This window comes from Oryzias latipes, chromosome 2 (genome assembly GCF_053564925.1).
Source record: "Oryzias latipes strain Hd-rR chromosome 2, Olatipes_Hd-rR_3.1".
Lineage (NCBI taxonomy): Eukaryota > Metazoa > Chordata > Actinopteri > Beloniformes > Adrianichthyidae > Oryzias > Oryzias latipes.
Genome location: NC_136238.1, coordinates 26,407,648 through 26,433,480, shown reverse-complemented (window position 1 = coordinate 26,433,480; position 25,833 = coordinate 26,407,648). Strand labels below are relative to the sequence as shown.

At 43.5% G+C, this 25,833-nt stretch overlaps 2 protein-coding genes across 3 annotated transcripts in view; one reads left to right on the top strand and one right to left on the bottom strand.

Annotated features, from left to right (window-relative positions):
- LOC144987150 (uncharacterized) overlaps nucleotides 1-25,833 on the bottom strand; it is a 95,436-nt gene that overhangs the window by 29,295 nt on the left and 40,308 nt on the right. The gene's annotated exons all lie outside the window — the stretch shown is intronic.
- The window catches only part of LOC144987897 (ribonuclease inhibitor-like), a 177,086-nt gene continuing 154,468 nt past the window's right edge, over nucleotides 3,216-25,833 (top strand). The window contains exons 1-6 of one of the 2 annotated variants that reach the window (XM_078937689.1): nucleotides 3,911-4,131; nucleotides 11,311-11,487; nucleotides 13,657-13,833; nucleotides 21,101-21,277; nucleotides 22,317-22,490; nucleotides 22,805-24,110. In XM_078937689.1, coding sequence (XP_078793815.1) covers nucleotides 3,911-4,131; nucleotides 11,311-11,487; nucleotides 13,657-13,833; nucleotides 21,101-21,277; nucleotides 22,317-22,490; nucleotides 22,805-22,823 — 945 coding nt within the window. In that variant the 3' untranslated portion in view covers nucleotides 22,824-24,110. Of the gene's footprint in view, nucleotides 4,132-11,310; nucleotides 11,488-13,656; nucleotides 13,834-21,100; nucleotides 21,278-22,316; nucleotides 22,491-22,804; nucleotides 24,111-25,833 lie in introns of those variants that run through there. The other variant, XM_078937692.1, reaches the window with a different exon arrangement.

Sequence of the window (25,833 nt, the reverse complement as noted above, 5' to 3'; positions counted from 1 at the left end):
ATATTTTAGCCTGTAAAGAGATACTTACTAAAATATAAAGCTTTATTGATAACTGCACATAGAAACATGTTTTGAAGTTACATACTGAATGTTATTTTGTAATGTTTGTTGCAGTTTTCACCAAAAGTTGTTGAAGAATTGTGGAAGTAAATGGTGAATCTTACGACGACTTTCTCTTCATTCAACGCGGTTTAGCTGGATGTTTAGTAAGCAGTTTTGACACGCTGAACAAGAACATTACAGAAACCATTCCAGATCTTTACAAACACCAGAAATCCCAACTTTTCCTCCACTTAGCCTGAGTTTGGGTTCCAGGAAGCGGTGTGTGTTCAAGCTCCGCCCCCAGCAGCATCTCATGAAGCCCCTCCTCCAACATGAGGCCGCTGGGGAATTCTGAATGAACCTTTACATTTCAACAGAAATTTCAAGCTAAAAACAGGAAAAAAACTCTCTTCCTGTTTGAAAACAATCAAACATTCAAACAGGAAGAGAAAACAACGTTTGTCAGGAAATCAACAGATTTGATTGATTGTAAATCTTCTTCCTGTTGGAGTTTGATGACTGGAAGTAGAATCTGTAGAAAGTCAGTTGATGTTTTCCATTTCAGTAAATGAAGGTTTGATCTGCAGATTTCCTGATGACTTTCTGACTGGGATCCAGACCTGATCTAGACGTGACTCATGAGGAAGCAAACAGCACAGAAACTGCTCTGAATGTTCCCTCTTCTTCACTTTCTGTCTGACTTCAACCATGAAGGGACTTGAACCCTCAACCTTCTGATCCATGAGGCCACATGGTCTGAGAGAACATCCAGGTCCAGCTGCAGGTGGAGGACAGCATCATCCAGCCGTCACAGACTGGGGGCGGAGCCTGGAGATGACTGCTGAAGGTCAGAGGGCGGAGCTTCATCAGGATGAAGGTGCTGCTTGGATTCTGCTTTGATGTCCGTCTGTTCTCAGTCCCTTCATGGCTGCTGCTCAGAGCTGTTTCTGGATGTTTCTGGAGAATTCATGTCTTTACTGATCCAAATGTGGGATTTCTGTTTTTCTTTGGACTTTTCTTTATTTAAGGCTTTCAGCTTTTGGAACTTTCTTTGTTTCTATGCTTTAACTTCCAAACGGGTTTATCTAAGACAATCTGATTGTCTTTCATTTGACTTTCTAGGAACTTTCTGTTTCATCTTTGAGGATTTGGACTTTTGAAAGACTTTTAGCTGCAGTTTCATCCTTTGAACCAGATGGATCTGAATCTAGAGTCAAAGATTCTAAGGAAATCATGGATTCACAGACATTTGATTGAATTTCTGTCTGGATCAGAAACCAACAGCAGACATTTCAAGCCGTCATCTGTTCCTAATGTTCATTCCCCGCCATCATTGAAAGCTTTTGGAATAGTCCCTAAAGCCAGCGATCGGGCCGCTTTGGAGCATGAACTCATCACTCGGTGTCACGGTGGCAGAGAGATGACAGATCCCAAATCTGAGGCTGAAATGATCACGTCCTACCAGCTATACTCTGGATTTGGGACCATAAACCTTTGAAGATGTTGGAGCATTGTTGGAGAATAGACTGACAACATTTGTTTGGAAGAACGATTGACCTTTGACCCCTCCCTCATGTGTTCCACATCCAGCTGCAGACACACCACTACAGCTCACATTCCACTTCTGATCCAGCAGTTAGAACCAGAGCCTGCATTTGCAGCAGGTTCCAACCCACTGACCACTGATCCACACAGGGGGACGTCCTAAGGGGCGGAGTCAGCCACTGGAGAGAGCAAAAAGGAGAAATGGGGGTCACTCTGGGCCTCTCTGTGTCTGGACCTTCAGAGGGACAGTGGTTTGGTCCAGAACACGGATGCTAAGCTAGCTCTGTGGAAACTTGAACTTGTTGAATGGGAAACTTCCTGAAATCTTCTTCATCTGTTGACTTGTTCTTTCTTCATTTGAATGAGCTCAGTCCTCTCCCAAATCCAACTCCATCTATCTTCAGTGCTTTGGACTGAGTTGGAGCAGAACTAGAGCTTTCTCCAGATGTCCTAGTACTTTTAGATCAGTGTCTTTCAATATCTGGAGCCCAGGTTCACTTCTTTCCCTGACAAAAACAATGAAATTGTAAGGAAAAACAGGATTGACCTCAAACTCCTGATGTTCACCTTCAAGGCCATCCACAACCTCATTCCCCAATTCTTTTCTTAACGGTATAATTTTACCAACATCCTCCTCTCATTGTGTCCCAAACCAACTCAATCTGCTTCCCTGCATTGAAAACTGCATTGAAAACTGTTCCTAAGCTGTGGGCTGGACCAACTAACGACCTGCTGTTGCCATGGAAACAGACTTTGGGGCAGAGAAGCTGCAAATAAATCTGGTTTCTTCCTGCAGAGTTTGTCTGTCAGACCTTCATCAGGCAGAAGAATCCAGAACCAGATTCTAAATCCTGAAGGTCTTTTTCACAAACAGAAACCCTGATAGATAATCTCAAACATCTCAGAGACGTTTCAGGAATCCTGTTGGAGGAGTTTTGGGTCGAAGAAAAGAAAATGAGAAGAAAAGAGAAATGATGGGAAATGGAAACAGAGTTGAAAAGTCTTTTTTTCTGATCCAGTTTCCTCAGACTTCCATCATCATGTGATGTTTGGAGAAACAGGACGAGAAAAAACTCCATAAATGTTGATGTTTTACAGAAGAAAACAATCAAATCATAAATCCAGTCAATGATTACACATCAACCAATCGTCTGTTGACTGCTGAACAGAATAATCCACTTTATGATCTGCCTCAGGATCAGACCATGTCCTTCTGTCCAAAGTCCACAGGAATCTGCTTCCTGGCTGCATTTAGAACCGGTTGGACTTCAGGAACACAAAGCGGTTTCAAAGATCCAGAGGAAGAAGTCAAAGAAAGAACAGACGCATTTGTGTCAGAGGGGTGAGTTGATGGAACATCTGGGATGGAAAGAATGTGGATGTTTGCATTTCAAAGACTTTCAGAAGAAGTTCTTGAATGTTAGGACTCAGCTGGGAGCCTCTTTGTTGGAATCTAAAGGATCCTGGCTGAGATCATGTCAGATTGATCCAACATTAGTTTGGAGTTCTGGATCATGAAGTGATGAAATGATTTGGAGGAGTTGAAAGGAGGATCAATCATCTGAGCTTCAGATTTTTCAATCCCATTTGATCTGGTTGTGATTTTTCTGTCTTTGCTTCTTTCTTCATCCTTCAACCAAACAAAGAAACAAAGTGAAGATTTTCACCTCTGGAGGTGCAGATCATGAGATCATCTGCAAACAGACGGAGGCTTTTGGGATCTTCAAACACTCACCTCTGCAGGGCGGAATAGGAAGTGCAGCTTGATGTCTGAATGGAGGAAATGTTTGATCTTCATCAGATGAAATGAGAAGCTCTCATGTGAGGAAGAACATCTGAACAGCTTTGATCCTTTCCTGCTGCTTTTGCCCTGATGTTTCTTCAATTCTGCTTCAATATGTTTGGATTTCAACTCATTTCATGGATTTTCTTCAGAGTGGCTCTGGATTCTGGACGTGAAGGAAAACAGGTCAAAGGTCGGTGGGGAAACTCTGAGCTCATCCAGATGTTTTAGTTTTAGTCCAGAAAAACATCAGAAAGAAAAGTTGGTTCAAATTCACAGAGTCCTGCAGGGATCAGAGTCCTGATCCTGCTGCAGACAGAACTGATCAGAACATTTGAATCATAATCTGACTGAAAGAAGAAAGACTTTTCTGCTGCAGCAACAAAGATTTGATGAATCTGTTGAGGAGGAATCTTAGGAGGCCTGCTGGGTCAGACAGAGAAGAATCCAGAAACCATCCAGAGAGCCATCAACAACCTGAAGAAGATCAACAGTAAAGGAGTCTCTCCTGACAGAAGCATCAACATCTATCACTGTCTGATGGAGATGAATGACCTCTCAGTTCATCAGGAGATCCAAGAGTTCCTGAAGTCAGAGAACAAATCAGAGAAGAAACTGTTATTGATCCACTGCTCAGCTCTGGCCTACACTCTGCAGATGTCAGAGGAGGTTCTGGATGAGCTGGACCTGGACCAGTATAGGACATCACCAGAGGGTAAACGGAGACTGATCCCAGCTGTGAGGAACTGCAGAAAGTTCAGGTGAGTCCAGAAGTGATTGTGATGATAAATCAGATCAGTGTTCAGATTGATTTACAAAGAAGGAAAGGTTTGAAAATGATTAGAAATAAAAACATGAAAGAAGAAAATCAGTTTTTTTTAACACTCATATGATCTTTTAGCTAAAGAGCAAAGAAGGATCATACAATAAACCCTTCTTTTTCGCGGGGGTTACGTTCCAAAAAGAACCCGTGATAGGCAAAATCCTTGAAGTAGAAACCTCTATTTTCTTTACAATTATTATACAATTAAATACTCTATTATACATTGAAAAGAAAGAACAAACCATTTTATAGGCTCAAGCAGTGGTTTCACAAATAAAAGTACTTTAGAAACATTTTTTTCAACAAACAACTTCTGTACTGTCAAATAATAATTTGAATCATCGATGTGAACAGATGGCTTCAAATCGCGGAGATTAGCCCCGCCCACCGCGACCCGAGTAATTAGATTAAACGGAAATTTTGAAATGATTATGAAAAAAATACAAAGTACAGTGGGACAAATAGTGACTCAGGTGTATTTCACTGCTCTTCAAACTGAACCGCTGCATCCTGACTCCGCTCTGCAGTGTTTTCTTCTTCTGAAGCCCGCGGTGCAGCTGTGTTTGTTCAGGAGAAGAACATAGTGATAGGCAGTTGTTGTCGCTCTTTTTTCTATGGGTTTTAGAGAAACTCGAAATTGCGAGATGATTTGCACGTATGTCATGTAAATTTGGTAAGCTGTTTTATGTAAGTGTACATATTAAACTGCAACGTTATTGACACACAGGTAGAGAAGAAGCGGAGTGACTTTTTAGCCAATCAGAATGCAGAACACAATCCGTGAAGTAGCGAAACCGTGAAAAGTAAACCGCGTTATATCGAGGGATCACTGTATTTCTCCAAATGAAATCCAAACCAGAACCTTCTGAAAGGTTTGAACCCAAAGCAGACGGTCCAGAATGAAAGGATGTCTTTATTTCCACAATGTCAGTCATTCTAGAAGCACATTTCTAAAATGCTCTTTCTTCTGTTCCTCATCTTCTTTCTAGAGAAATCATTGATCTGTGAATGAAACAGTTTGATGACTAAAGGAAGAAACTGAAGCAGAAACTTGATTTCTTAGGTTCTTCTATATCAGACATGGTTGTGTTTTTTTCACATACAGTAGTATTTTTACCACGATAGGGCGCACTGGGTTATAGGGCGCAGTCTCAGTTATGGGTGATTTTTCTGTATTTGACACATACAAAAGGCGCACCGGGTGTTGAGACATGGGCACGTTAACACAACATACCGGTAAAACATGCATGCTTGTGTTGAACCTTTACTGCCATGACGTTTCTGACCGCAGGGGAGATCCTCTCCAGGGCCGACGGCGGATCTTCCTTCAGGGTTCACTTCTCCATTCAGACCCTCAGAGCCTCCAGAGTGGGTTATTAATAGAACAAGTCTGTTTTTTTGAGGAAAACCGTTTTTTAAATTACTGTTCTCTCTAACTGAGTAACACAAACTGAAGGCTCACACACTGACTGAGTGTGCTAAAGAAGTGTCTGCCCTCTTCTTTTGCAAATGTGTGTGCTGAGTTGTCGCGGCACGTGGAAACTGACCATCATTATAGGGGGCCAGGACAGAAACCTTAATGATGGCAAAGCAGAGATGTGGAAGACCCTGTAAAATGCAACATTAATTATTTCATTGGGGAAATTAAAACTCACTTTTGGAAAGTTTCTATTTATTTTGATGTATTGCATTTTAGTTTATGAAGTATATATGAAACCTGGAAAATCATGTTTATTGGATGGGGTTTTGGATTTTCATATTAATTTTTAAAAATGAAAGTATTTTTGTTTAAGACAAGTGTGCTGTAAATCTTTTTTTCCAAATAAACTGATATAGAACCCTTTGTGTTGAAGGCTGACATGGTTTGATTCTGAAGAAGAAATGTGTAGCATGTATGACTTACATGAAATTTACAATTTGATTTTAAATAATTTGGGCTAGAATGGTTCAACTTATGGAGGAACATGAATGTTTAAAAACTACAGACAAGACTTAAGCTGCTAATGTTAATGTATTTACAATATACAGTGAATACAAAACCACAACACATTCAACAAAATAATTTTTTTTTAATCCAGATCATGTTTTCTGTTGTTTTTTTTTTTTGTCTTTATAGTTATTAAGGCGTTCGATTGGTCTTATGGAAGAGTTTTTTTTATAGTTCTCTTTTGGGAAGAATAAAAAGAAAAGAAAGAAGCACTCCAGCTGATTTGTTGGAATGAGTAGGGGGTTAGAAAGATCCTACCTGTTGACAAATGGTATGACTCGGGATATTTCCACCTGGAATGATATGACTGCTTTGTAACTGTACCTGTTATTAGTGACCTAAAGGGGGCGCTGTTATAAAGAGAAGCCGGTGAATGGCTAAAGAGAGACGTGGCTGCCCGTCGTAATTTCTTCAGAATTATTCCGCTGCAGGTAGGCAAAAGGTGTAAGCCTACACTAAAGAATTAAACCTGCTAACACTACCACACTGGCAGTGAAGAGGGCAGAATCCAAGTCAGGATCGGTGCTCCTTTTTGGGGATGGGTACCGAGCCTGGTTGAACAAGCCCTGGGGCAACATTCTTCAAGACCGCAGCATCATTAAGATCTGACCTCAACGGTTCTGCTTTCTGTACTGGAGAAGTTGCTTTTGTGTGTGTGTGTGTGTGTGTGTGTGTGTGTGTGTGTGTCAAACCTGTAAACGTTATCTGCCATATTTATCAGAGTATCAGAATCGTTTATTGTCATTGTACATGGGGATACAATGAAATTGCAGCAACCTTGGAGTGAAGGAGTTACATAAAATAAAAAATAAAAATAGAATAGAAATAGAAATACTGTATTTACAACTCTCAACAAAAAATGAACAATATGTACAGAAACTGTTAAATATTAAATATTTTTGGATAAAATAGAATGGAATGACAAGAGTTGCTGTGAGCACAGCATAATAAATATCGAGTTACTGCACAGTGACCCGGTTATTGCAGTCAGGATATTGCACGCATTGTAGTAAAAGTCAGAGTGAGGTGTGGTTGGTGGACGTATGTGCATTCCGTATGGTGATTTCCTGTGGAAAAAAGCTGTTTCTTAGTCTGTTTGTCCTGGTTCTGATGGACCTGTACCTCCTTCCAGAGGGCAGCAGTTCAAACAGAGAGAAAGCAGGATGGGTGGAGTCAGTGATGATGTCAGTCACTCTGATGAGGCAGCATGACTGGTAGATGTCCTTCAGTGAGGGGAGGGGGCAGCCGATGATCCTTTGACCACTCTCTAGAGGCTCTGCCGTTCTGCTTCAGTGCAGTGGGAGAACCACACTGTGATGCAGGAGGACAGGATGCTCTCAATGGTTGAGCGGTAGAAGGTTACCAGCAGCTCCTGGTTCACATTGTTCCTCCTGAGTCTTCTCAGGAAGTGCAGGCGCTGCTGGGCCTTCCTGATGGTGTTAGACCCTGTGAGGTCAGCAGAGATGGTGGTGCCCAGGAGGGTGAAGCTGTGGACCCTCTCCACACAGTTTCCGTTGATGTAGAGTGGGGGTGTATCTGTTCTGTTTTTTTCTGAAGTCCAGGATGATCTCCTTGGTCTTGGTGGTGTTCAGGATGAGGTTGTTAGCCTGACAGTTTCAGGACTTCGTCTCTGTAGGCCGTCTCGTCATCCCCAGAGATCAGCCCCACCACAGTAGTGTCGTCTGCAAACTTCACTATGGTGTTGCTGGTGTGGGCTGGTCTGCAGTCTGCTGTGTACAGTGTGTACAGCAGAGGACTCAGCACACATCCCTGTGGGGAGCCTGTGCTCAGCATCCGGGTGGAGGAGAAGTGGGGACCAAGTTTGACTGTCTGTGGTCTGTTTGTGAGGAAGTCCTTGATCCAGGAGCAGGTGAGTGGGTGGAGTCCTAGGTCAGACAGTTTGTTGACCAGAATGTCAGGAATGATTATGTTAAAGGCTGAGCTATAGTCCACAAAGAACATCCTGGCGTAGGTGTCTCTGTGTTCCAGGTGGCTCAGCGCAGTGTGGAGGGTGATGGAAATGGCATCATCCGTTGATCTGTTTGCTTTGTAAGCAAACTGGTGGGGGTCGAAGGTTGGAGGGAGGGAGTCTTTGATGTGTCCCAGGAGCAGCCGCTCCAGACACTTTGTGATGACAGGGGTGAGTGACACTGGACGGTAGTCCGTGAGGCAGGATGTGGATGAGGACTTTTTGGGTATCGGGATGATAGTGGATGACTTCAGGCAAGCAGGGATGAAAGCCTGAGCTAGCGACAGGTTGAAGATTTTTGTGAAGACCTGGGAGAGCTGATCGGTGCAGGCCCGCAGAACCTTCTCGGGAACTCCATCAGGTCATGCCGTTTTTCCTGGGGTTTACCCTGCTGAACGTCCTGTGTCTGCACAGTCAGGGGTTCAGAGCTGGAGGCAGAGTGAGGAAGAGGTGATGGGACTTCAGACTGCAGTGATGTGGTCTCGAAGCGTGAGAAGAACGCGCTCAGCTCTTCTGCTAGTGCAGCGCGTGAGTGTGCCACGGTGTTGGTCTGTCCCCTGAAGTTGGTCAGGTGCTCTAGTCCCTGCCACACCTGCCGAGGGTTGTTGTTGGCGAGGTGGTCCTCAATTTTCCTTTTGTATTCCAGCTTGGCCTTCCTGATCCCTCTCCTCAGGTCGGCTCTGGCGGTCCTGTATAGGTCTTTGTTCCCCGACCTAAAGGCAGAATCACGGCCTTTTAGGAGCAACCTGACCTCTTTGGTCATCCAGGGTTTTTGGTTGGGAAAGACCCGGATGCGCTTCACTTCCGTGACAGTCCCCATGCAGAAGGTGATGTATTCCAGCACGGCCTCTGTGAATACTGTCAGGTCCTGGTGTTCAAAAATACTCCAGTCAGTGTGTTCAAAGCAGTCCTGGAGCTGGAAGAGTGCATCCTCAGGCCAGGTTGTGATGGTCTTGATGAGTGAGGTTGAGCTCGTTCTAAGAGGTGTGTAAGCAGGGGTTAAGAGCAGAGAGAGGTGATCTGACTGGCCTAGGTGTGGAAGCTGAGTGGCTCTGTAAGCATGTTTAATGTTTGTGTAAACATGATCTAAGGTGTTTTTACCTTTGGTTGGACACTTAACATGTTGGTAAAGGTTAGGCAGCACACACTTCAGGTTTGCCTGATTGAAGTCGCCAGCTATCACGTGAAAACCGTCGGGGTGAATCCTCTGTAGCCTGTATTGTGTCTGTTAGCAGTGAGAGAGCTATGCTAGCGTTAGCATCGGGTGGTATGTAAACAGCTGTGATTAGCACGGCTGTTAGCTCTCTGGGTAGCCAGAATGGACGACATTTAACAGAAAGTGACTCTAAGTCCAGCAAACAGTGTTTGTGGATTATTTGGCTGTCTTTTGACCAGTTATTGTGTATGTACATGCACAGGCCTCCCCCTCTGCTCTTACCCGAGCCTTCTTTGTTCCGGTCGCTGCGGTGAACTCACCAAGTCAGTAAATTTTCCGTTAATTAATGATTATAATAATTTCGTTATTCTCGCTGAAGAGGAGAGGTCTGTCTGGCTATTTGTGTGCACGGGGGGCGGAGCTGTTGTTCAGACAGCACGCGGCACACGCACACAAGACAAGGAAGCGCACACACAGATACCAAAGATGTACGATGGGCAGCTCTTTTCTCCCTGCTCTTTTCTCCCTTTTCTCTCTCTGTGGTTTCGTAAAATAACTATCATGTTCTCAGATTGTTGTGGTGCCTTTAACACCGTCACAGCGGACTGGAGGAAGAGAGCTGTGTGAACACGCGGAGGGGGCGTGTCTGCAGCTTTGAACGCAGACCAGAGTCTGTTATGGGATAGAAAGTTTTTCTGGAAAGACAGTCTTTGGCGATCTCATTGGGGACACATGAGCACCCTCATAAAAGACTAAAACCACCCATTTTGCATAAAATTAATTAGAGATCCATTAGGGTACCCCCACACTACTGTCACCTTTCTGCTACGATGACCGTATGTTGCGCTGTCTATGTGGAACACGCTGGGGGGGGGTTTGCACGCGGGGAAAACAACGTACAGGTAGAGAGGCGGGGGCGGGACTTAGAATCACCGCTTTTGATTCCAGACCCACAACAAACCAAAAGCTGCTTTTATCAAGCAGAAAAATTGTTCATTTTAACCAAATCCTCTCATAAACAAACAATTCATTCAGCTGTCTCAATCATTGCTGCACTCACCAGTTCACTTTTTGCTTAACCATGCTGATTTGAATCCGGGCTTTAGGTAAAGAATGCCGATCTGCAGCAGCGGTACACAGCCCAGCTCCCTCGTACATGCATACCTGTTGGTGCTTTGACAGGTCTCCCAAAAAGGAAAGCCACGTCACCCTAAGATTTATAGTCTCGCGGGATTTACACAGTGCTAAGCAACCGGCAAATTTAAAGTGATTTTCATCTGGGTTACAAATGCAAAAACTTTCTCTGAACTCACAAGACTGTTTCATGTAATTAGACTATACAATTCATACACCAGTATGGAAAAAGTATGTCAAACTCTTGCCAAGCAGATGGTGGAACCCTGAGCACAATTACTAACAAATGCTAAACTTTAACAAAAAAACAACAACTTTAGGTTTAACTCACAAATTTTTCATGTCATGTTCAGACCAGGTGGTGGCCGTGATGCGCCACTTTGTTTTCTTGTCAAGCGCCATATGAACAAGACCCGAAAGAAAGAAGTAGAGAGCATGGGTGTCCGAATTGCTTTGAAAATCCAGAGAACTATATAGTGCCGCACTATATAGGGTTTTAGTAGTTAGGGATTAGGGTAGGAATTCGGACACAGCCTTAGAAACTATCCACATTCAACCATCATCATTATCATAATCATCATGGTCAGAGTGACAGCTGTCAGTCTCTGTGATCCAGACATTCTACTGTGAACTTTGGGGTTGAGACCTCAGATCACTGACAGACTGAGGGCAGCATGAAGCTCCATGGAGCTCCACCTTCTCTCCTCCAGCTGCAGATGAAAGAAAGATGAAGGTCTGAGAGAGACTGATGAGGAGGAATGTTTCATGATGAAGATGAAGCTCTGATGAAGAGAGAAATGTCCAACTGGAACTTCATCACAGCCTGAATTCATCATAGATCACCTATTTCTGTCTTTCTTTCTCTTCACAGACTTTCAACATATTGTGAACTCTCAAAGACTCAATGGAAAATTGTGGCCTCAGCTCTGAAGTCCAACCCGTCAAACCTGACAGAACTGTACCTGAGCAGCAACAGCCTAGAGGATTCATCCGTGAAGGTTCTGTGTTCTGGACTGGAGAGTCCAAACTGCAGACTGCAGACTCTGAGGTCAGAACATTGACGCTGCTGGTTGGTTCATTTCTACATTTGTAGTTCTTCACTGTAGCAGAAACGTTAGGATTTAAAGATTTTTTGGATTTTCCACAAATTGAAAATCTTTGATTCTCTGAAGAGTCTGCAGTGGAAGAAAACAGCTGCTTAGATTTTATGTAGAACAAAGATGTTTCCATGACAACCAAAGGTTCTGGTGTTGAAACATTTGACAGATTTCAGAAAAAAAAAACAGAACTCAAACTAATGACAGACTAGTCATCCTGATCAAACCTGCCTGGAAGTTGACCGAGGTCAAAGACACAGCAGGTCATGTGAGCGTGGACATTCACACACACACACTCTCACACACAGACACAAGTGTGAGTGCAGACTAGAGTGGAAAATCAGAGAAAGGAGAGTTTTGGCGCAATTGAGTAAACCTGCAGAGGCAGATCTCTAGTCTTTAATTTTAGTATCTTATCATGATTTTAGCCCCAGTGTTTCTTGTGTCCCTCCAGGACTTGCCGGCTTGATCAGTGGTTGTTGCTGCAGTTCTTGCCCTTGATGGGGCGGCTGGGGTCTAACTTTTGCAGCTTCACGGCTGTGAAGTGGACCCTGGTGTTGTCCCAATCTGGGTGGGCGCTGTAACGATGTTCTAATTGCCAGGCTGGCTCCTGTCATGAAAAGATTCCCAAATACTGGTTCCTCTCAGCAGAGCCAAGCCTTACTTGTTTGTTTGTTTGTTTGTTTGTTTGTTTGTTTATTCATTTATTTATTTATTCAAACTTGCATAGTTAATAGTTATTGTCGTGGGTCATCTGTTTTAATGGAGGGGAGTGGGAAGGGTGAAGGGTGGGTTGGGTTTTTACTGTAATGTTGTGTGTTTTCTGTTTTTAATGTTAAAGCGCTTCGAGCTGCACAAAATGCATGAGAAGCGCTATTTTATAAATAAAGTTTGATTTGATTTGATTTGATTAGACTACCAGCAGAACCAGCAGAAACCCTTAGACAACCAGCAGAACCAGCTGAAACCCTTAGACTAACAGCAGAACCAGCTGAAACCTTTCGACCAACAGCAGCACCAGCAGAAACATTTTGACTAACAGCAGAACCAGCTGAAACCCTTAGACTACCAGCAGAACCAACTGAAACCCTTAGATTACCAGCAGAATCAGCTGAAACCCTTTAGACTAACAGCAAAACCAGCTGAAACCCTTAGATTACCAGCAGAACCACCTGAAACCCTTTGAATAAAATTAGAACCAACAGGAACCCTTACACTTACAGCAGAACCCGCTGAAACCCTTAGACCAATAGCAGGACCAATAGAAACCCTTAGGCTAACAGCAGAACCAGCTGAAACCCTTAGAATAAAAGCAGAACCAATAGAAACCCTTCGACTAACAGCAGACCCAGGTGAAACCCTTTGACGAACAGCAGAACCAGCAGAAACCGATAAACTAAGAGCAGAACCAGCTGAAACCCTTAGAATAAAAGTAAAACCAATAGAAACCCTTAGACTATCAGCAGAACCATCTTAAATCCTTAGACTACCAGCAGAACCAGCTGAAACCCTTAGGCCAACAGCAGAACCACAACCAACAGAAACCCTTAGACTAACAGCAGAACCAGCACCAACAGAAACCCTTAGGCCAACAGCAGAACCAGCTGAAACCCTTAGACTACCAGCAGAACCATCAGCAGCTTCTCTTCAGACCTTTTGGGCCCCGTAGATCCTCGTGGTTTTCAAGGCCCCTCTACAGTTTAGAGGTGTCAGGAAATGCTTTCAGAGGCTAACTAAAGATTTTTTCAGCTGTTTTTCTGCAATGTGATCATTTGAAAATGCATTTTACAATTTAGGATTAAGATAAAGAAATACAATTTAATCTGACATTTTTGAAATGGAAGCTTTAAATCTATCGGATTGTAAATATGTAGTCATGAATAATTCATGATGATCAATGACATTTTAATTCCTCGTCTGTTTTAACTTCATTTCAAGTCATTTCTCATCTGTTGCATTTTCATTCATGATCTTGTTTTTGGGTCAAATTCCAAAAGAAATGAGCAAACAGTGAAAATGTCATCTGTCATCAGGGCGGGTCCCACCTGACTGAATGGACCAAGTTCCTGGACCTCCAGCTGCATCACTGCTCCTGAACACACTTTTCTGTCTGATTGCAGGTTGGAGTACTGCAGTTTGTCAGAGATCAGCTGTGAAGTTCTGGTCTCAGCTCTGAAGAAAAACCCGTCTAATCTGACAGAACTGGACCTGAGTGAGAACCAGAACCTGCAGGATTCAGGAGTTCTTTATCTGTGTGGTTTTCTGGAGAGTCCAGACTGCAGACTGCAGACTCTGAGGTCAGTAAAGAAGTGGAACTCCTTGAAGGATGAGAAGAACGGATCAGGTGAAGAAGTTTCTGATGTTTCACTGGAAGATTTTCTGTCTACAGCCGGGTTAGAAACAAACTGATGATTGGTTTAGATTTTCAATTGAATTGATTGTTCTGATGATTTATAGAAACTGATCTCTTTTAATCAGGATCTTGTAAATCAGGATCTTCAACCTATTTTAGAACACAGATCCATTTTATGTCAGAAAAAATGTTCACAGATCGGCCTGTAGAAAGTTCAAGTTGGCGTCCAAATTTGTCATGATCAGAACAAGAGACCGACCCAGATGCTGAAACCCGGAAGGAGAAGACAGGTAAGTGGTAACGTCACTAGAGATTTTTATTTTGCTGATCCAGGAAGTATTGTGGGTTATCGTAGCTGGAGACGTTGATGAGTCTTAGGCCGAGGCAGGGGCGGAGATCCAGGCGAGTTTCTGTGGCGAACCTGAGTGGAGGTTCAGGCGAGGTTCTGTGGCGAACCTGAGTGGGGTCCAGAGGTTTTGGCTGGAGATCTTGACGAGCGCCGTGGCTGGAGTTCTCTGCAAGTGGCGTGGCTGGAGATCTTGAGGAGCGCCGAGGCTGAGGATCTTTAAGGGAGAGAAGCTGCTGCTCAAGGTGGTGTCAGACTCAGGTGACTCTCGTGGCAAGAGAAACCTGAAGCACAAAAACAAGGCGAGGTTAGTGAGAGGTAAGAGGTAAAGGGGCCAGACATAGAGCTCAGAGAGAGACTAGGCACCATCAGGGTTAACAAACTGGCGAAGAATACTGGAGCTGGGTCTACTTATGTAGAGCAGGTGGCTGGTGAGTCTGGAGCAGAGCAGAGGTGGGAGGGGGAGGAGCACTGACAAAGGCACCGGGACACAAATTAGTTTTCAGCTTCCAGTTTTCAGAAAACCATTTAAAGGATTCTACTTCAAATCTATTTGAAGAAAAAAGTTTGAAAAGATCTTTAAATATTGAATCTAGAATAGACAGTTCTATGGAAGCGATTCTGTAGCATTAAAAAAAAAGTCAAAACCAGAAATGCTTTTTCATTTTCTAAATAAAGCTGCATTTTTTCACTTAAAATTAAAATGAAAAAGCAATGCACCAAAATGCTTTTTCATTTTCTTCTTCAACACTGCTCATTCTGTCGTTTAATTAAATGATAAAGAAAATAGTATTTGACATTTCATTTTCAAAAAGTTCTCTGGTAAATGTGTAGCAAAATTCATTTAGAAAGGTCTAATTTGACAATTAAAATGGATGAACAGAAATGCTTTTTAATTTTTACAATGTAACTGCATCAAATGACTCAAAATTAAAATTAAAAATCAGTCCTTCAAAATGCTTTTTTATTTCTACTTAAAAAATCCACTTATTTTGTGTCATAATTATAATGAAAATGCAAAGAGGGGATTACATTTTTGTTATAACATCCAACCTGCGAATAGTGTCACTGTCACAAAATAGTGTTTTTCAACTTTTTTGAGCCACGGCACATCCAAAAAAAAGAGAAACTCACAGTCTGTATTGATTTACAGTCCCTCTGCAATCTCACAAACATTTTTGTGATAATTGTTGCAGAAAAAGCTGGAAGTTTCAGCTGTTTTTTTTCTAAAAGATGTAAATAAAAGTTAGGTTGGAAGATTTAAAAACTGTTTGATGTGTGTTCGTTGTGGTTTCTCGACGTTACAAGTAAGACTCGTGCGCTTAGACGCAGTCACTTTAACTCAATGCATCGTGGGAGATGTAGTGCCAAAAGCTGCCATACCCCAGACAGACTCGCTTCTCTGAGTTTCATTGTTTTGTTCACTTGTTTCACGGTCTGACAGCGGATTCTGTGGAAAGCACACCGCTAAAGACAAGCTTTAGCTGGTGTTTTTGTTGGAACTGAGAGACTTTATGAGCAGAATCAGAAGTAGGAAGTGAAGACCTTAACCACTTCTGATTGGTCAGACTGATGATGTGTGATTGAGACTCCAAGAATGATTGGTGGAGACAGTTGAAGGGGAGGGACTTTTCAGAAAACGGCTTTAGTTGCAGCTAAATCACAGCACCATCATTCAAAATGTTTTTAATAGAATCAAATAAACACAAAGTAGAAGTATTTTACGACCTTTCATATTCCTAACTACTAAGTGTTAGGATGAACACAGAGCTGATAACCTGGAGATGGTAAATGCTTTAAGATCAGTGAATGAGGGAAGTTTCCCACGGCACACCTGACCATCTCTCACGGCACACTAGTGTGCCGCAGCACGCTGGTTGACAAACACTGCCTTAGACTACCAACAGAACCAGCTGAAACCCTTAGACTAACAGCAGAACCAGATGAAACCCTTACACTACCAGAAGAATTTGGAGTTAACCTTTCTCTCCTGAAACTTCCGTCCATCAATATCAGGATTCAAATCCTGTGCAGAAACACATTTACGTTCATTCAAGTGAGCATTCAAGTGAGCAAATCACAATGGAATGTCCAAGAATCTTTTCCAGGGGGATATTCAAGAAGGCATCTATAAACTAGCCTGACTTTAATCCTGAACTCTGGCTGAAATCCGCCTGAACTTGCTTACAGTTCAGGCTTTTTTTGGGAAAAGCAAGTTCCAAAAGACCGGATATGAGTTAGTGTTATTATGCTTGACTTGGTAACCCTGGGTTAATGCACGTGCACGTCAAGTACATAAAGACATTCTCAATGGATCGCTGATTTCTGGAGTCACCATGGAAGCGCGTGGTGAAAAAAAGAGAGCGCTGTCCTTCAGTGAGACGAGTCTGAGATTTAAATGGTGGCGTATGAAGATTATACGTCAATAAAAAAGGAACACAGCTGCATCATCAGCAAAAGAAAGAGTTTCTGCTTGCAGAAAAAGTATGGACAAAGTAAACGCACGAGTTTCTATGTCATTTCTATTTTCATTGTGATGTATATATATATATATATATATATATATATATATATATATATATATATATATATATATATATATATATATATATATATATATATATATATATATATTACTGTTTTTTCACGACTTTATCTACATTTTAAAGCCTTCTATGCTCCTTCTACCTCATAGCCGCCTGGTACGACTAATCGCTCCTGTCCTGTGGCCTGGGGGCCCAGACGCTGGTTTCTATTTCTCATTGGGAGTGGGAGATGTGAAAGAAGTTGGGGGATGTGTAGGTACAGGAAGGGGGCCCCTATTTTTATTTATTTCTCAATTTTGTGCTTGTTTATTTTCATTTTCTTGCTTGTTTTCATATTATTTATTTTGTTATTTTTTATGGAAAGCACTTTGTGTTATACTACAACATGAAAAGTGCTTTATAAACAAAGTTTGATTGATTGATTGATTGATTGGTTGATTGATTGATTGATAACCCGCAACCATTTCAGTACAGGAGGAGTAAGCAGAAAAGCAGCTTGCCCACTGCTTTAAGCTGCTATTTTCACTAGCGCATAGGAGAAATGCAGAGACAGACTGGCGCAAGTCTGTGTGTATGTGCTGAAAGGAGCAGGTTTTTCTAGGGCATATAGAAAGGACCAAAGGAGACGTGATGGCACGTACTGCGTACCTCTGTGTCTGTGTTGTGTGTCTAGGCTTGTGTAGGATAAGGAGAAAGGAAGACAAGAGCCCGAAAGTGAGTGACCATTCAGTTTGTGTTATTCAGTTAAGGAGAACAAAAATAAAAAAAAATGTTTTCTCTAAAGAACAGAGACTGGATTTTTTATTAACCCACTCTAGAAGCACTGAGGGTCTGAACGGGGCATTAACGTGCCAGCGCCTTAACACCGGTGCGCCTTTTGTATGTGTCAAAGATGGAAAAATTCCCCGTGACTGAGACCGCGCCCTATGGTCGTGAAAATACGGTCTCCAACTTAAATGTATTAATTTTATTGTTAACAAGTAATTGAGTTAAATTTATTCAACCTAATTTCTTACGTCGATCCAACTCAATATTTTTTTACAAGTTTGTCACCCCAAAAAGAAGAAATTAAAAGTTCTCTTTGACTGTGCTGCTTTATATCAAGGAATATCGTTGAATAATCAACTTCTTCAAGGCCGAAACCTTACAAATACTCTTGTAGGAGTTCTGACAAGATTCAGGAAGGATGGGCATGATGGCACACATGGATTCCATGTTCCATCAAGTGAAAGTGCTCGAAGAAGATTTGGATATGGCGATTTCTGTGGTGGCCAGACGGCAACCTGAGATTAAAACCAGCAGACTACAGAATGCATGTGCATCTGTTCGGAGCAACTTCTTCCCCAAGTTGTGCCGCATTTGCGCTGAAAGAAAAAGCGGAAGATGGAAGAGACTGGGCAGCACCTGAGGCAGTTGAAACAATCCTGAACAACTTTTATGTTGATGATTGACTGATCGAAGTGTCATCCAATGAGCTGGCCATCTCACTGTCAAAGAACTTGAGAGCATTGTGCCTCAGCGGAGGATTTAACTTGAGCAAGTGGACAAACAACTCCAGAGCACTCTTAATGTCAATCCCAGAAGACAGGGCTTCAGCAATAAAAGATCTCGATCTAGACAACGATCAGTTACCAACAGAGAGGGCGCTAGGCATACAGTGGTGAACAAAATCTGAAACGTTTAAGTTCAGGATTGAGGTACAGCAAAAACCATGTACTAGAAGAGGAATCCTCTCAGTTGTAAGTTCAGCTTATGATCCCTTATGGTTCCTGGTACCTTTCACCCTAACTTCCAAGATACTTCTAAGAGAGCCCTGCAAAGAAAAAAGTTCCTGGGATGGGGAAGTGTCAGAAGAACAAGCAAAAAAATGGCAAAGGTGGTTGACTGGTTTTCAGAAGTTGTCATCTTTTTGCATCATAAGGTGCATCAAACCCGCAGGATTTGGTGTGATCAAAACAGCACAGCTTCACCACTTTTCAGACACCAGCAATAATGGCTATGGAACCGTATCCTACCTGCTGCTGACAAATTAAAATGAACAGGGGCCTCATTTATAAAACTTTGTGTAGGATTTGCGTCAGAAGTGGCGTACGGATGAAACATAGGACGTGCGTACGCACAGAAATATTCGGATTTATAAAACCGTGCGCACGCACATCCTACGCATCTTTCCCTTTATAAATCACAACCGATTCTAAATGCAGCGCAGCTTTTGCGGCTACATGACACGCCCATAGTTGCCCATAAATAGTCCGTGAAACGCCCACAAATGAATATTCATGGCTTGCTAAATCATGGCAAACACAGAGGGGAAATCAAAAAAACGTAACTTCACTCAATGTGAAGTAGAAGTTATCGTTGGCGAGGTGGAAAAGAGGAGAAAACGTTGTTTGGGGCACAGTGTGGGCATTACTAATGCCAAAAAGGCACGTGAGCGGCAAACGGTGGCAGACGCCGTAAATGCTGTAGCCTCACAACCTCGGACCGTGGCCGAAATAAAAAAGAAATAAAAGAAATGATCGGACATCAAAGTCGAGGCAAAAAAACGTCTAGCGCTGCATCGGCAGAGTGTGTCCGCCACGTGGGGGGGGGGGGGGGGGGGGACCGGAGCTGACCCCTCTTGATGAGAAACTGGCCGCTATTATTGGGGAATCCCTATTAAGTCCCCCTTATCGGCATCCTCCTCCGCCTCAGTCACCTGACTGAGACAGAGGGGACGCCGACGCGCCAGGGTCAGGGTGACACAGGTAAGAGAAATAATTAAAATGAATGCAGTCAAGTCACATGTATGCAGGCTACACAATTACAGTTTATTAATATAGAACAATTTTATTTTAGTTGCTGGGTGTTGCAGCGGGGCCAGTGGTTACGATGCTGCAGCTTAGCAGCCGTCTGGACCCAGCGTCTCCACGGCACCCGGCTCTCAACCCTCCAGCAGTGGACGTGTCCTCACCGATGCAGTCCTTGAAATGCAGAGGGAAGTCAGTAGTTCAAGAGAGGTGGCCAAGGAGTTGGGCGAAATCAAGATCGCCCTGACTGAAATAAACTGCACGATGAGGGAATTCTTAAATAAATAATATTTTCCACACCTCTTTTTCTTTACAAGCGACGCATCACTTCCAAACGCTGGCGCACAGCAGCAGCAAATGGCTCAAATGCGTGGGGATGGGGTTCAGGGTCGGGGCCAACACAGCAATCAGCGCCAGGGGGTAGAGGCACGTTTTTAAGATGTGCCACATTGTGTAGCACAGCACATGCCAGCACGATTTGGCACACACTGTCACTTTCACGTGTTTCTTCCATCTGCCGACGGTGTCGCCATTTCTCATTTCACCCGTTTTTGTGCGTACGCCTGGGTCAGAGCTTGCGTGGAGGACCGCACATTTTCCCGTCAAGTTTGCTTTTTATAAATCTCAACTATTGCGTAGAGAGTGGCGTACGCCTTCTTTTGTGCGTACGCAACGTTTATAAATGAGGCCCCAGAAGTTTGCTTCATTCCTGATGGGAAAGACAAGAGTGGCACCACTCAAGATGGTCACCATTCCCAGGATGAAGTGACAGCAGCCGTAGTATCTGTGATAATGAACCAAATGAGTAGAGGACATTTATGTTGTGCTTTATGCAAATGCATGTATGTATGGTTAATTTGTGTTATCGTAGATGGTATAATGGCTCTTTGTGTTTGTGTAACAATTGATAAGTATTCAGACTTTATCAATTAGGGGCAGGTTACGTTTGAGCCATTTGAAATACCTACAACACTTTTTACTGGATTTGCAAAAGAACAGATCAATTTAGGAGCCCAGTAGTTCTATTGACTGAGATATATGACGTAGCCAGATGCACATTTTTTCGTTAGTTTTGTGAAGCTACAGAGCAACCTATAAACAACCTTTTTTGGAAGTAAACATCTGGAAATTAAGAACTTGAACAGTGGAAGTTCATTTAAGAAGGACGCATCAACTATAAACTCTGACTCAATATCTTAAGTGGGCTTTTCCGAAATTAGACGGAGCAACAAAAGCATTAAATGAAAGCAAAATCTATTGGATTGTAAATATTTAGTCATTAATAATTAATGATGATCAATGACATTTTAATTCCTCGTCTGGTTTAACTTCATTTCAAGTCATTTCTAATCTATTGCATTTTCATTCATGATCATGTTTTTGGGTCCAAATCCAAAAGAAATGAGCAAATAGTGAAAATGTCATCTGTCAGTCTGTCATCAGGGCGGGTCCCACCTGACTGAATGAACCAAGTTCCTGGAGCTCCAGCTGCATCACTGCTCCTGAACACACTTTTCTGTCTCATTGCAGGTTGAGGCTCTGCTGTTTGTCAGAGATCAGCTGTGAATTTCTGGTCTCAGCTCTGAAGAAAAACCCGTCTAATCTGACAGAACTGGACCTGAGTTTGAACCAGAAACTGCAGGATTCAGGAGTTCTTCATCTGTGTGGTTTTCTGGAGAGTCCAGACTGCAGACTGCAGACTCTGAGGTCAGACTCCATGTTTCAGTTGTGTTCAGATCAAAATGATGACAAAGTTGTGTTTACCCACAGTGAGCAGAAATGTCCAGATTTTGATCTACAGCAGCATCTTCCTGCAGCTGCTTGTTCTCTTCAAAGATCTGCAGAAGAACTTCTTCTTTTCTTCCTGCAGCTGCTTGTTTCAAAGCTGTCTGCTGACATTTGTTCTCCACAAAGTTCTGCTTGCAGCCATCAGCCCTTCTTTGTGTCTTTGCTCCAACAGACTCCTTTAAAGCGCGTGCAGAAGAAGCAGCCGTGCACGCTCACATGCACTCTGAGTCCTGCTGCTGTGTTTCAGCAGATGCAGCTGAGAGTCCAGCGGCTGATGTTTGTGAGCAGACAGTGACAGAGTCATGCTGCAGCTGGATGCTGCTCTGACAGACACATCCTCCACAAACATCCTCACCTTTTCATCCACAAACATCATCACATTATCCATCAAAGCTCCCAGCAACTTCTGACTCTTCATTCAGAGCTGAAGTCATGGATCAGGGATCAATGTCCAACATTTGCTGCTGACTCTTCCTCATCACTTCCTTCTTCTCTCTGCTTTGATCTGTTGGAGCTGAAAGTCTCTGCTTGAAGGGCTGCAGCAGAGAAGGACTGGAAGATCATCTCCTCAAAACTGGGAGGAAGACTTTCCAGCATCCTGCTGCTGAAATTCTCCCATGATTCAGTGCTGTTTGGAGCAGAGCTGAGCAGAAAGAGGAAGTGGACTTTTTCTGCTGTTGCTGCAGAAACATCAGTTGGTTTGGATGCAGCCACAGGCTGATGTTTGACTTTCACACATCTGGACTTCTTTCCTGAAGCAGCTGCATGTTGTCCTGAATGTTCCTGAATGTTCTTCTTCTCTGCTTCTGCTGGACTCTTCTGATCTGCTGCTGTTGCTTCACATCTTTGGACTTTTTCTAAACTTTCTGATCTTCTTCAGCTCTGAACTCTTTAGAAGAAGTGAAGGATGAAAAACATGAACTTTGCCTTTAAACTCAACTCTTTCTTCTGGATTCAGGTTGTGGGGCTGCAGTTTGTCAAAGACCAGCTGTGCATCAATGGCCTCAGCTCTGAAGTCCAACCCGTCCCACCTGACAAAACTGGACCTGACAGGGAACAACCTTCAGTTTTCAGATATTCAGCAGCTCCAGGTTCTGGTGGAGAGTCCAAACTCCAAACTGCAGACTCTGAGGTCAGTAGAGGGTTGGAGTCAGTCCAGCTGCTTCCAGATGTTGCCCTAAAGTTAGTCTGAGAGCAAAGATGCAGAGTTTCCTGTGAAGCTGCAGCTTCTCAGTGAAGCTCTGAGGAGAATGATGACAGGCTTCAGGACAACAGTCAGCCAATCAGAGCAGCAGAAGCTCCAACAGGTGAAGATGACAGGAAGCTGCTGCTCTGAACAGGACTGAAGCTCCTGCTGCTCTTTCTGCTGCTGTGCTGCATCACTGACTGACAGACCAGGATCAGGAGACACTCTTTCATCTCTGTCTCTACACTTTCTCTCTGCAGGTGGAGGTGGGAGAACTGATGTTCCTCCTGGAGGAGCAGAGAGGAGCAGCAGCAGCAGCTGGTCTGCAGAGATGTTGTGACTGGACGGTGTTCCTGGGAGGTGGAGAGCAGAGTGATGGAGGAATCAGAGGAAGTGGAGATGAGTGTCAGAGCTGCAGCAGGAACTGATCTGAGATCAGCTCCACTGTCTCTCTCAGCATCAAGTGGACAGTTGTGCTGCAGCTCCCCCGGTGGACTAATGGAGAACTGCACTTCCTTTTCTCATTCTAACTTGGAGTGTTGATCTGAAACATGGGTTGGATTCAGATATTCAGCAGCTCCAGGATCTGGAGAAAAACAGACCTGCAGACAAACAAATTCTTTTCTAGATCATCACTTTCTTCTTTGATCTACATTTGATGGACAGATGTGAGTTTGGGATGGACCAATCAAGGATTGAGGGAATCATTGATCAGACAGAACATTTCTGGATGACATAGATCTATGTGTGGGTCAGGCGTTGGATCCTGGTTCTGTCTCTAGAACAGGGACAGAAGCAGAACTTTGGATCACAAGATTCTGGTTCCAGATGTTCCACACTTGATTTCTGTTCTCCAGAAACTCTCATTGACAAACAAACACAGAGTTTCATTCAGAAACCTCCAACATGGTCATGTGACCAGAATGTTCATAGTGGAGACACGGACAAACGCTGTGGTCACATGACTCACTGGTTTGGATTCAAGTCCTTTGAAGTCAGTTTTTGGAGAAATCCCGTCTGATCTCAGTTAGTGAACACAAGTCTCTCAGTTGAATCATTTTTCTATCATCTCTGTTCTGTTGATGATCAAATATTGACTCATGCATTTTGAAAGACTCAGAGTTTTGCTTTGATTGATGTTTTCCACAGTTTTCTGGTTGAACTTCCTTTTTCTTTGGTGTTTTGTGGGTAAAACTCTGTTTTCTTTTTAATGCTGACAGCATTTCTAGCTGCAGTTTTAAAGAAGTTTCGTCTAAATCCAGTAGAATCTCCTCATTTTCTAGAATGTCTAAACTAGTAGAAACTTTCTGAGCATAAAGCCTGTTTTCTCCAGAGGACATGAATGAACAGAGTGGATCTTAGTGAGGAAAGACAGCCTCTGGATGCAGATAATCAATTTGATGCAGCTGCTGCAACAACACCAACTGCATTGAAGCAGGAGGGAGAAGGGAGACACCTGCTGGCTGTTTGCAGAACTGCATCTTAGTGTCAAAAGGCTTCAAACTGAAAGCTGTCTGTAAAATTCCTGCAGCCTGTTTGGATCTAATAAATGCTCTTTTGAATCAACTCTGTGTTTTTTATTGATTTCTGTCTTCATCTTTGACTCACAAACAGACTTGAATCTTTAGCCTTCCCCCTCATCCTGTTCCAACTGTTCTAATCTTCATGTGTTTGGTTCTTTCTCAGTAGAAATGGGTTGGAAAAGAGCTTTGGAATGTTCAGGTGGTGCTGATGTCTTTCTAGATGGGGGTGGGCAGAACAGATGAGAACTCCTCTCTCCTGATTCAGAGGGGAACAGTGGGCAGCAGCTGAAAGGAGGGAGTGGAAATGGGAAAAGTTCTCTGCATGTTTCTCCTTTCCAAGAACAGAGGGACACGACTCCATGAACAGCAGAAGCTAAAGAGTTGGAAAACATGCCCAAAGCTGCAGCACCACCTGCAGAAAGATGCTTCCTCTTCAGGCTCCGCCCCTCCACATCAAGAGCTGCAAAGAGAAGAAAGATCAGAGTTTCAGCTGAGCTGCTATTGGAGCTTTTAGAGGGTCAGATCTTTAGGAACATTTGCTGTCAGTGAAACCAGGAAGTAAAGTGTTTTGAAAGATCAGATTGATGACATCATCAGTTGTGGAAACACTGGAAAATGGAAATCCTGCAGAGAAGTAAACATCAGGAACTTCCTGTTTGAGTCTCTTGATTTTAGGATCATCAAGCCAGAATCCAAGCACCTTTATCCTGATGAAGCTCTGCCCTCTGACCTTCAGCAGTCATCTCCAGGCTCCGCCCCCAGTCTGCAGCAGCTTCATCTGCTGCCTCCATCCTCTCTCTGTGAGTCTCTGCAGAGTTTTTCTGCAGCTGCTGGTTTTTCTGCAGCAGCAGCAGCATCAGAGCCAGAGAGCCAAAGAAAGTGGAAAGTCTGAGAAGGAAGCAGCTCTGAAGCTCTGCAGCTGACGGTGCAGCTTCAGGACTCATGAGGAGGACCACACTGCACGGCTCTGATGCTGCTGAACGTCTGACTGAGATGATCCACATTCAGAAGAGAGTTTCAGAGTGAAAGACGTGTGGAAGAAGAGAATCCTGAAGGTTTCTGTGCAGACATGAACTCAGTCAGAGAGCATCTGAATGTTGGAGGATCCAGAAGAAACCAGGAGCTCATGAAGGTGGTTCTGTTGGAGCAGAGAGCAGAACTCTGATCCCAGTTTCAGGAACAATGCAGGCTCATGTTCTGGACTGAAGAGTTCTCCTGAAATGTTCTGTTCAGACTTCTTCAGGATCACATCTGTGTGTGAATGTGGAGGTTTGTCTGAACCAAGCTGCAGCTCACTTTGAAGCTCCTTCAGGCTCACACAGCAACAATGACAAAGACTGAAGCTGCTGTGCTGCCCTCTAGTGGCAAACATGGGATCTGCAGCACACAATTCTGCATTTCTCAAGAACAAACTGGCTCAGCTGGGGGCTCAACACACCTCTGTGCAACTGGCGTCTAGACTTCCTGACGGGGAGACCACAAGCAGTGCGAGTCGGCAGCAACACATCCAGCACCATGATGATGAACACGGGGGCTCCCCAGGGATGTGTACTGAGCCCCCTCCTCTTTACCCTGTTGACCCACGACTGCGCCCCGACACACAGCTCCAACATTTACGTTAAGTTCGCTGACGACACCACAGTGGTGGGTCTCATCAGGAGCGGCGATGAGACAAACTACAGGAGTGAGGTGAGCCACCAGGCTGGTTGGTGCAGAGACCATAATCTCCTCCGGAACGTGGAGAAGACGAAGGAGATGGTGGTGGA